Source organism: Leucopleurus acutus (genome assembly GCF_964270905.1).
Source record: "Leucopleurus acutus genome assembly, chromosome: 1".
Lineage (NCBI taxonomy): Eukaryota > Metazoa > Chordata > Mammalia > Artiodactyla > Delphinidae > Leucopleurus > Leucopleurus acutus.
This window is the reverse complement of record NC_139142.1, coordinates 185,453,335-185,465,881: the sequence shown is the minus strand read 5'-3', so window position 1 is coordinate 185,465,881 and position 12,547 is coordinate 185,453,335. Positions and strand designations below refer to the sequence as shown.

Here is a 12,547-nt window from a genome sequence, read left to right as displayed (position 1 = left end):
ATCCCTGGGACTTATTTATTTTATATCTGGAAGTTTGTACCTTTTGACACCCGTTTCACCCTTTTTGCTCACCCCTCATTCCCAACCTTTGGCAACCACCAATCTGTTCTCTGTGTCTATGAGTTTGGGATTTTTTTGTTTGTTTGTTTGTTTATATTCCACATATAAGTGATATCATACAGTATTTGTCTTTCTCTGACAGATTTCATTTAACATAATGCTGCTCTCAGGGTCCATCTATGTTGTCACAAACGGCAGAATTTCCTTCTTTTTTATAGCCGATTAAAATTGCATTGTATAATATATACACCACATCTTTATCCATTCATCTGTCGATAGACACACTTAGATTGTTTCCACGTTTTGGCTATTGTAAATATTGCTGCAGTGAATGTGGAGGTGTAGATATCTTTTTGAATTGGTGTTTTTATTTTCTTCAGATAAATACCCAGAAGTGGGATTGCCGGATCATATGGTAGTTCTATTTTTAATTTTGAGGACCCTCCGTAGTGTTTTCCATAGTGGCTGCACCAATTTACATTCCCACCAACAGAGCACAGAATGTCTTCACTTATCCAGATCTTAACTTCTTTTAACAGTTTGAAATTTTCTCCATACTTTTTGTTCAGTTAGTTTTTAAATGTTTAACCCATTAGGGTTTTGCTTTTTTGGGTTTTTTGTTTGTTTGTTTGTTTTGCTATTATGAGTGGTAGCTTTCTGTTACATTTTCTGGTTGTTCTTGGTATAGAGAAATATTGATCTTTTTAAGTTTACCTTTTATCTATGAACCTTTCTAAACTCTAATTACTTCTAATAATATGCTGAATCTTGGTGAATCTCCCTGTGATACTACATGAATGTTTGTATCAAATACAAGTAAGATGTTTCTTTTTTCCTTTCCAATCTTTATTCCTCTTGTTCTTTCTCCTTGCCTTTTCTTTTCCTTTTCTTTTCTCTTCACCTTCTCCATCTTAAAAATAATGGTGGCCAGGGGTTCTAGTTTTTTGTTAAACATAGCTGGGTCCATGAGTATTCTTGTCTTACTCTGTCCACCTTCCACCCTGTCATCTCCTTGAAAGGTCACAGCAGTTTTTCTGTGAGTCTCTGCCCTCATCTTGATTGATCCCTCCACAGCATTTAGCACTACCGACCTCTGCTTCCTTCACTTCCTGGATGCTTGTACCCCTTCTTCCAGTCGCCTCTGCCCAGCTTGTAGGTGCTGGTGGTGGTACTGGGGCTGCATCCCGCGCCCTCTTCCACCTTACTTGATTGCCCTCCCTGGATGACCTCATCCCTGCCCATGGCACACATCTCCGACGCCTGAAGTCCAAAACCCCACATCCATTTTTCCCACCCCAGTTCTCCTTTTGTTACCCTATTTCAGTAACTCTCCATCCTGTTGCTTCATGCAGAAACCTGGGTGTCACCCATCACTCTCCCACCCCTTCTCCATCCATTCTTCTTCCTGTAGCACACGTCTCTTCAGTCCTCTCCACCCCTACCGTCATAGTCCTCGTTCCGGCTGCCATGCCCTCTGACCTGTGTTACCATGATCCCTAGTCCCTGCCAGGTGGCTGCCTGGAAGCTGGTAGCTGTAGAACAGCATCCTGATTTTCCTAATCATGCCAGAGACAGCAGCTCCTTTTTTGGCCTGGTTTTTTGGGAGTTGCTCCTGAAAGTTTAGCTAGGCTCCCTTTGTTGATGCCTCCCAATGATTCTGGGAGCTACTAGTATTTCTTAAAAACAAAGTCTCTGCCTCCAGCATTTCCCTTTCCCCACTGTGTGCTCACTTCTACACTTAGGGGTGGGGCTTCTAAAATTCATATGCATGTAATTGCGTCAGCTTCCTGCTCAAAATCCTTCAGTGAATGCCTGTTACTTGTTAGACAAAGTCAGAATCCCTAACAAAGACCATACCTCTGTTTAATCCGTTACTAGGTTACTAGGCTTCTCCCTCAACTTCTCCCTCTTTTGTGCAGAATTTCTTTCATTTCCTGTGACATGCCATGGCCCCTCTCCGCTCTAGGGGCCTCATGCAGAGCCTTGTGCCCTGACAGGAACACCTCCACAATCATGTGCATTATCCAGGTTTCATGTGGGATAGCACTTCCTTAGGAAACCTTCCTCTACCTTCCAAATCTGTCTGGTGTGACCCCTGCACCTTCTTAGGGCATGTATCCCACCATATTGTGACTCTCTGTGTCCTGCCCACATGGTGACTTCTGTTTGGACAGGTATCTTTAGTCCCTAGCACAGTCCCTGGCGTATGATAAATGTTCAATAACCATTTAGTGAATGACAGTGAAATACACTCCCTCTGTGAAAATGTTACTATTCCTGTGTGTTGATTAACTGAGTTTATCTGGTCCAGGGGATTTATTAAAACCGTACCAATAGCAGTAGTCAGCCAAGCAACCAACCCCCCTTCTTCTTTTCCTTCCTTTACCCTTTTTTACCACTATTAGTTATTGAGCACTTAAGAGCCAATTTAAAGAAATGTGGGTTTTTTATTTATTTGTTTTTTGCTGCATTGGGTCTTCGTTGCTGTGCGCAGGCTTTCTTTAGTTGCGGTGAGCGGGGGCTACTCTTTGTTGCAGTGCGTGGGCTTCTCATTGCGGTGGCTTCTCTTGTTGTGGAGCATGGGCTCTAGGCGCACGAGCTTCAGTAGTTGCAGCATGCGGGCTCAGCAGTTGTGGTATGCAGGCCCTAGAGCATGCGGGCTTCAGTAGTTGTGGCCCGTGGGCTCTAGAGCGCAGGTTCAGTAGTTGTGGTGCACGGGCTTAGCTGCTCCGCGGCATGTGGGATCTTCCTGGACAAGGGCTTGAACCCGTGTCCCCTGCATTGGCAGGTGGATTCTTAACCACTGTGCCACCAGGGAAGTCCGTAAAGAAATGTTGAGATTAAAATCAATTTGAACTTTCTCAAATTTGAAATAAAGTTGACTAGTAGTCTTGGGACCAAGCCCTTAGGTGTGGCTGGGATGGAAAAGAATCCTTCATGGACTCTCCATTGGTCCCCAGACTTTTTTACTTAGCCAGGATGTCTTCAGTTTATGTGCCCTGGAGAATTACTGTAAACATGGATCCTCCCTTATGTTTCGCCTCCTAAGCCTCTGAATGTGAAGTCCCTGCCTTACTAGAGGTACTTCATTGAATAAGGCAAGAATGTGGTGGAATGCCCTTTCACTGACATAAGAATGGTTTGGATCCTAATCATACAGGGAATGGGCTTTGTAAACCCATTGATCAAGATACAAGATCAGTGACATGTCACTTCTTTTTGTGCAGTAGAGATGCAGATCAGTTTTTCCCCTGGGCTGTGGTCTGTTTTACTGTTGAACATGTGCCACTCTTTGGCCTAACTTTGTAATTGTTAAATTTCCAATAGTGATCCAGCTCTTCATGTGCTGAACCTTCATTAAGTGATCCAAATGAAACTGGATATATTTTTTAAATTTTATGAATAGTAACTGTGATTTATTTATGAATTTTTTTAAATCACAAAATTCTTTCAAAGGATTTTAATTGAGCAAAATAGTGCATTAGATTGAGCCACATGAAATTACTGTTTTTGTGGCCCCCAAATGTTAAATATCAGCAAATTCATGTGGTTCCATAATGTTCATGGAGGAATGCTATATAATACTTACTGCTTTTGGCACAGTGAATTTTAAAAATTTCAGTATGTATGCCCTTCAAGTGAAATTAGCAAATTCTATGTCATCTTATACACAGCTGGATTTTATGTCATTGTAGCAAATAAAAATGTGTCAAGTAAACTAAGGTGGCTGGGTATTTCTTGGTGAATTTAGAAGTGTCTGAAATACACTTCTGTGTGTTTCACAGCGTTTTTCTGGGTTGATTGTCAGTTGTTGTTTTTAAATCTGTGTTTTTTCTCCTATGAGTTACAAAAAATATATAAGCTATATGCCTACTTTGGTTACTTAGAAGCGTTGGACAGAACAATAATTTAAAAGTAGCCCCATAAGAAATAGCCATGTAACTTTTAATGCTAATGAGATGTATTTTTTGCCAGAGCCCAACTCGATTTTTATGTAAAAATAAGAAACAAGAACATTGAGATGATTTATTACAGGAAGGGTTTATATAGGGTTTGGTTTCAGTGAGCTCGTCTGTGACAAAGCAAATTGATGGCAGTGATAGCTAGTGAGGTCACTGTGATGTCAGTACTCCTACTTACCCTGCACATGCTTGCTGGTTTGGAACACTTTATGTGGTCCTGTGATAGGGGAAGCAAGACAGTTCTGTATGCAGAAGCCCATCATGGCTGTAACTGGAGACGAAACAGGTAAGAATTTTAAAGAGGGATTGAAATTCCGCAAGATTGTTTTTGAAGTTTAGAAAAATTATTTAGGAGCCTCTGAGTGTTTCAAAAAGTATTAACTTTCTAGTAGCTGAGGAGTAAGACGTTCCTTCTAATCTGTAACCGAATATACTCGGCACTCTGTGAAGGCATCTGAGTGTAACCGCTTCTTTGCTCAGTACTGTGCTGCTTCCCCTTTCTCTCTCTCTCTCTCTCTCTCTCTCTCTCTCTCTCTCTCTCTCTCTCTCTCCCCCTCTCCCCCTCCCTCCCTCCCTCCCTCCCTCCCTCCCTCCCCCCTCTCTCTCTCTCTCCCTCCCCCCCCCCCGTCTCCATTTGCTCTACTAAAATAAGCTGTTGATTCATCTGCAACCTGTTGCAGATCCAGTGCAGCTGCAAGTCAAACACACATTTTGTTCAAGTTGTAAAAAAAAAAAAAAAGTAAGCTTCCGATTTTCTTGCTGTGTTCAAATGTAGCTGCAAGACAGAATAGGAAACACAGCGCGTCAGGGGTGTTTGTGAGCCTGCCGTTCCTTCCGTCCTGTTTAAAATGGTCTGCTTCTCAGCTAACCGGGTTCAAAGGGCCGACGTCATTACATTTCCTGGAATCGGTGCGGCGGGCAGTGGAAAGTTAAACTGCAGGCAGGCAGCACGCTGACGTCAGTCCGAGTCACGCTGTGATTGACTCAGTTCTTTCCGCCCGGCCGCACGCAGGTGGGGGCTGCCACCCTCTCCGCCGGCGCCCGTAGACCCCTAGCAGGTCCCGTGAGCCTCGCCTTAACGTTCCGCTCGAGGTAAGTGTGTGCCTGGCGGGGCCGGAGTGCCCGCTAGCGCCGGGTCCGGGGAATGCGCATCTTTCAGTGCCGACCCGCACCCACCCGCCCCACCTGCAGTTCTTCCCGGGGGTGGTGCCCTCAGTTACAGGTAATGCTGGTGACTTAGTTACCGGCAGTTGAGTGCCAGCCTGGTGCTAAGCTCGCAGTTGAATTCCTGAAGAGTGGGTGACTGTAAACAGCTTCACCACACCTTATCTCTTCACTTAGTGGGTCTCGGCTCTCTTCCGGATGGGAACATTCCATTGTCTTGAGCAAGTAAAGCCTGTGTTAAATTGTTTTTCTCAAAGAAGTTTTCGTGAGGTTTTAGAGGGGCTATAGAATGCAGAAGCCCTCACATAACAGATTTATTGTAAGATATAGATGGACTTAAAATAATCTCAGATACTGCATGTCATATGATTCTTAGAACCAAAAGGCATTTTTATGCATACATGATTTTCTAAAAATTATTAGTTGGTTTATATCTTTTTTATTTTTTTAAACATCTTTATTGGAGTATAATTGCTGTACAATGGTGTGTTAGTTTCTGCTTTATAGCAAAGTGAATCAGTTATACATATATATATATGTCCCCATATCTCTTCCCTCTTGTGTCTCCCTCCCTCCCACCCTTATATCTTTCTTTACTAAGCCTTTAATTCCAATTTTCATGTCCAAACATGAGAGAGAATTATAACAAAAAATAAATGATTTGAGAATACCCAGAATATATTTAAATATTAAATTTTAAAGTAAAAATTTACATAAATGTTTAACCATTGCTTGAAAATAAATGAACATTTTTATGCGTTTATGTTTACAGAGTGAACATACCACTATCCTTGAAAATATTTTTTTTCACAGTTTTACCCATAATGCTTATACATGATTTACCCATTCTAGTTTAAATTTTTCAGAATGCTGAAATTTTTTAAATGTCACTTTTTTCGCAAGACCTCTTTGTGCCTTTGGAAATCATTATTTTTGGAAATCTGGTCAGTTCTCACAGAATCAATTCTACTGAAAATGCTATTTGAAAATGAAAAGCATATTTTATTTGCTTTTTCGAGGAGCCCAAAGAGCACAGGATTTAAGGGGCCTTTTCAAGGTGTAGTAGAGCAGCTTTGGGGCCCACGTTTGGAGTCCCAGTTCCGCCCCCTCCCCGTGTGGATTGCAACCAAGTGGACCGAGCTAGATATTTGACTTGCAAACTTTTTGACTATGACCCACATTTTACAGCATGATGCCATAGACCTTGTGTGTGTGTGTGTGTGTGTGTGTGTGTGTGTGTGTATTTATATAAAACAAGTACATTTATATAAAACAAGTTTCAAAAATAGTGCTTATCCTTACTCTATGTGATGTACTCATACTTGTCTATTCCATTCTTTTTTTAATGCTATTCTTGACCCATGAAATTAATTACTGAATTACTCATGGTCTACAACTTATAGTTTGAAAAGCTGATCTGGACCAAACTCAGGCTCCAAAATAATGACTGGCCTGGTAAAGGTTTTAGGAGCATTTGCTTACAGGATCATAGAATCGAATGTGAAAGTGAATATCTTTGGTTTATAGAATTATATTATTGATTCTGTTGGGTATAGTTTAAAGTTTTATTAGAAATAGTTCTTGGCTTTGTTCATAAGCTGATTATGTTTAGGAGCCTAATTCCATACCCTTTAGTCTCCAAGTCTAAAAAACTCTGATGAATTGTATTCAGCCTGGATTTCTGAATTGTTAAAAAACAAATATTACAACTTAATTCAAATTTGGAAAACAGTATCTTAGTGAATAAGGATGCATTTTACCTGTGTGAAAAGAGGCTGCTGGAAAAGGTTTTTATTTGGAAATTCTCACGTAAAGGAATGTTTTGGATCAAGTTATAACAGCTTCTTGAAGTTGGTAGCGAAGCAAGTTATAATCATGTTGGAAATGAAAACAAGAAGTCACTCATCTACCTTAAGTTTCCATAAAACTCCAAACCTGTGTGGAAGGTATACTGAAATTGCCTCTGTGTTATTTCCTCACTGTTTCTGAAAAATTTTTAATGAAATATAGTTTAGGATAATTGTTTCACTTTGTCCAGTTTTATATGCCTATATGAATACGTTGCCTAATAAAATAATTATGATGATGCTTTGCATTTACATAAACTTTAAAATTAAAAATATCACTTATGGGGTGAGTGCTATCAAAGAAGCTGTCAGATCACAAGAGACCCACAGGAAGCAGTAATATGGGTTAAAGGATCAGGGCAAGCCTCAATGAAGAAACCATGTTTAAATACCGGAGAGGAGAAGCACTTTCCATGCATTCTCACTGAGGCACTTAGCGCAGATATTGTTACACTCATTTGCATGTAACTGAACAGGGATCGGATCGGAGTGGGTAAAGGCTCTCCTAGCTCACAAAGCTAGCAAGTGGTGAACCCGTTTGGGTTTTCAGACTCCTTGTCTGGTTCTGTTCACACCATATTACATTGCTGCTCAAAATCCACCTGACATTGGTAAATTAATGCTACGGTTAGATGAGTTATAATAGCATACTATACACTGCTTATAAAACATGCAAAATGAAGTTAGCATCATGTTAAGCAGTCAAAATGGATTTTTTCTAGAATATTTATTATTACTCTCATAGGACAATAGAGCATATATTTGCTATTATAGAGAACCTTAAATTTCAATATTCATAATTTCATCTTTTTACATAGACTTTTTTTTTGTCACTTTAAGAGTTTCACTTAATAAACAACTCAGGAAGGTCCCTTATATGTGTAACATAAAAAATAGTACTGGCTTAATTCCACATGGTCTGTCTGTTATAGTAATTGTAGCAAATTTGAAAATGATCAGTACTTAGTTACACTTATATAGGATTTCATTTTCCTGGAAAAAGTGGAGCAATGGAGGAGGGAAAGTTTTTGACAGTGTGAGACACCAGGCGAGGACAAGCCTGATTTGGGCATTTTGAGTACTGGTGTGGTGGTGGGGAGGAGAGGATCAAAAGGAAAAGTGAAGATGTCCTTGGTTCGCTGGAGCCAGGGAAAGAAGCCCCTGCTAACAAGTACGGCTCCTAAGTCACCTCCATTGCGTGTTACTTCAGTGTGTTTGGGATTAGTGACGCAGAGCAAAATGACATATGAAGGGAGGAGCTGCACATAGAAAAATGTTTCTATTCAGCTGATGTGCTCAGAGATCTCAATAAACCAATAAGCAAGTAATATCACCATCATTTGGGGTGTTGATAAACTGTTTCACTTTGGAAGCTATCAAGATAGGCATTTGGCTGAGTTTCTTGTTTCTTTCTTGGTTAGAAAGAAACAAACACCTTTTACTTGTGAGGTTTTCAGTTTTCTTATTACCAGTCTGATGAGATTGTATCGTGTTTCTTTGTGATCCTCCATCTTCGAGGTTCTCTTTTAAATGATTATGCACATTAAAAAGGACATTTTATATTATCTTTTAATGATTTATTCTCTAAAGGGATATAATAAAATATAGTAGAAATTTTAAAAGCTTTTTAAGGGGCATATTTTTTAAACAGAATAAGGAATAAGAGCCATACGTTTCAGTCATTCTATTACCTAGGTTTGTTAGAAGGGAAACTCCAGGGGAAAATATGGTTGTTATATGTCTTTTAATTATACAGTATAAGCATAATTTGGAACATTGTCTTTCAGAACTTAAGGAAGGGAAGAGGAAGGGAACTAACATTTGATGAAAGCCTACCATGTGCCAGGCACTGTGCTAGACACTTTGACATACATTATAGGGTTTATTGTGAGTATTAAATGAGATCATGTATCCCCATTTTACAGATGAGGAAACTGAACTTGCCCCAAGTCACATATCTGGTAAGTGGCACAGCTGGACTAGAACCCAGAATCCAAATCCCATGCTTTTTCTGCTGTACCGTGTTTAAAGCTTGCAAAGAGAGGTATGAAGTTACTGACCAGAGTTGAGAGTCCTAGGAATTTTCTTTCCCATGAAATATTGACACTAAACCTAAACTTTTTTTTCATGTCAGGAGTTAGATGGTTGGAATCACACTGTAATTACAACTCCTCTGTTTCTAAAATGCCAGGGTAGATAAGTAATATTTAAGGGAAGACTTAAGAAATAATGCCTTTTATCAAGAAAGGTCAGTTTGTATAAATATATGGCATCTTATCGGGCTTTCCATGGCTTAGTGTTAAAGACTTAGCTATAATAACAATAGCTAATTATAGTCTTATAATAATAAGATTGCTTATTTTAAACATTCTGAATGGCAGTGGGCTTTTGCAAAACCTTGAGAAGTTCAAAATTTACTTTGTGGTGCACATGTAAACTCACAAAGCACCCATTGTATGCCGAGGACTGTGCTAGAGTCGAGGGTAAAAAAGATATCCCTGACTTGCCTTTAAAGTTTGCTGCCTTAGAATAAAATTAATGTATACATATCTTTTTCTTATTCTTCTTCAGTCATGAGCTTGAAGCCCCCACTGATGGCCCATTTATTTTCAGAGATAATTTATACAGTGAAATTCTAGCATAAAAAATAATTTGGGCACTTTCAGTAGTTAAGATGGAACAGGAATTGGCCTTCATAAGAGTACAGGGATCAGAATGTGTCATCGAAGAATGTAGTATGGTTCTCTGAACTGTGATCCTCAATAGCTAACCTGCTTTAAATCACCACTGCATCCATAACACTGGAAACTAAAGCTAAGATAAAAACTTTTGGATAACTTGTTTCAAAAACAAAACTTTTTGACATTTGGATTTCCTCAAAACAAGAGATTCTCTTTGCCCATATCTTATTAACATGCTTGCTAATGTGATCATATTTGAATAGATGGAATTCATCCACTGATACTTATTCAGTGACCATTAGAATAGTACTGTCATATAGATTCGTTGGGATATTACAGAAATTTATACAAATTCCTACTAATTTATACTAATTCCTGTTTCTGGCTTGAACTAATGAGCTGCAAACTGATTTTTGTTGAAGGAGATAAAATGAATATACACTATGTCTGAAAAATTGTAATAAAACCCAATTTGTTAGCTAACATCCAGAACTAATACATCCAAATATATCATTCCCTTCCAATTTATCATTTTAAAGCGATATGTTTTCCTGAGCTGTTGCTCAAAATGTTTTAAGAATACTTCTTTTGAAAGTGCCATTGTTCTTCCTGGTGCCAAGTTTGGTCCTTGGAGGGTAGTTTCAGCTTTTGGAAATAGGCACAAGTTTAGAACCATTTCTGGTTTTAAGACCAGTGAATGAACTTTACTTTTCACCTGCAAAGTATTCCTGCCCACCCACCCCGACTTTTTCCTTTTTTGAAAAAATGGTTACTCAAGCATTCTGCTTTAACTTACAGTACAAAAAGTACACACAAAACTCAAACAAGCACAGCAAACCCCTCTGTACCTTTCTATTCATTGTATTGCACTCTTTGTCAGCAGTGTTTGGCAAGAGCAACCCTAGACCGAGGTCTGCATCCCTGCTGCCTGCAAATGTCAGCATAATGACACATGGACTTCTTCTTCGTTGCTGGCCATTGTTCCAATTTTAGAAAGCCTCTGTTGCCTCCAGCGGGTTCCATTGTTTAACCTTTATTATCCTATAGCCACCTTCCCTTGATGTGGATAAAGAGAAAAGGAGAGAACCATGTTGTTCTGTGCACCGTTCTAGCTCCTCTGGCAATATGATTAAAATATTTTTTAAAAAATCTTTAGTAAGTTTACAACTGATTTTTAAAGTTATCTTCTTCAATATTTCAAAAATTTCTATGACACCTAATGAGACATATGTGTGTACAGTATTTTAAATAGTCATGAAAACAAATTTAGGATTTTTCCCAAGTTTATTAATAGAGATTCTGCTGGTGATCATTATATCTATCACAGTTACTGTTTATTCACCATTGTTTATTAAATTATATATAGAAGGAAGAACCTTATAAATGATATTTTTGTAAACCTTATGAAGAATTGAGTGATCTTCACCCAAAACCCTTTTTTTTGCGTTACGCGGGCCTCTCACTGTTGTGGCCTCTCCCGTTGCGGAGCACAGGCTCAGCTGCCATGGCTCACGGGCCCAGCTGCTCCGCGGCATGTGGGATCTTCCCGGACCGGGGCACGAACCTGTGTCCCCTGCATCAGCAGGCGGATTCTCAACCACTGCGCCACCAGGGAAGCCCCCAAAGCCATATTTTTATTCTTTCACCTAATTCTTGAGCCCTAGAGGGAAGACACCTGGCATTTACCCAAAAGAAGCACATAGATCAGTTTTCGATTAACATTTTAAACTGCTTGGCTATTTTCAGTGATAATATTCTACTTAAGGGAAAAAAGTCTCTGTCTCTCTTTGGGTAAAATTTTGTTTCTTACTCAATAGGTATAATACATTTTAATGACATACAGCAGTGATGCATTTCATATTTTGATTGGGATTTAGATCAGACCAATTTTTATAGGATTTTTTAACCTTTTTCTTGCATTTAGCTTTGAGAGAGCATGTATTTTGTAATATCTCATCAAAACGTCAAATTAATTCTGGACTATACGTTCTCAAAGTTGACACATTGGTGGTAGAAACATGTTTAATCACTTAAATCCATCTGTCCTTCCTAGGAACCTGTGTTTATTGCAGTAGATAGACAAATTTTGAAATTAAATTATTACACTTTGGGACTTTTAGTATTCAATCTGAATACTAAATAAATATTTAAATCTGTCATTTAACTGTGATTATACTATAATTAGAAAATGTGTTTTAAAAAATGAATACTTAGAAATGTATTATTATCCCAAGAAATCTAAGAAAGACAAAAATTATCCTTCCCTAGAGAAACCAGTTTTAAGTAGAGCTTTCCTGTTTCTTATTTTGTCCTTGTTTTTAAGCTGAAAATACAGTAAGCTAGTATTTTCCTTCCAGTACCAGTAACAGTAACAGTCATCACCTGTTAATAAGACTTGCACTTAAAGACATTCAGGAACTGTTTCAGGCATGCTGCAGGGTTTAGGAAAATCTCTTAGCTGGGGTATTCAGAGGATGGAGATGTTCTTCTTAATTAAAATGTTTGCAGTGGTGTGCTAGGGCCAGCTCCCACTCATTTGCTGGAGCCAGTTATTAAGTTTTCAGGATTTTTATGAACTGGTTGCAAAAACAGACATTATTAAAAACTAAAGACATAAATACATATATATTTAACAAATTACATTAAAAACAACATTAATAAATACTTAAAACTCATCATTTCTAATAATTGTATCTATGCTCTTGAGGTTATTTACATCTATTTTGTCTGTATGGTGTGCTACTTATTGTTGTATGTCTTTCCAACTCTACATTTAGTGAAGTCATATCGGTAGCTTGAAATTGGCCATGGTGAAAGCATTTACATCATGGGA

General features: G+C 38.8%; 1 protein-coding gene across 26 annotated transcripts in view; it reads left to right on the top strand.

Annotated features, from left to right (window-relative positions):
• Positions 1-12,547, top strand: part of CREM (cAMP responsive element modulator) — a 92,079-nt gene that overhangs the window by 47,304 nt on the left and 32,228 nt on the right. For 11 of the 26 annotated variants that reach the window (XM_082843665.1, XM_082843653.1, XM_082843670.1 and 8 more), the window contains one exon: positions 8,959-8,994. The exons of 11 other annotated variants lie outside the window; for them this stretch is intronic. In XM_082843665.1, coding sequence (XP_082699791.1) covers positions 8,959-8,994 — 36 coding nt within the window. Of the gene's footprint in view, positions 1-4,204; positions 4,309-8,958; positions 8,995-12,547 lie in introns of those variants that run through there. 4 more of the 26 variants (XM_082843659.1, XM_082843658.1, XM_082843661.1 and 1 more) reach the window with 4 other exon arrangements.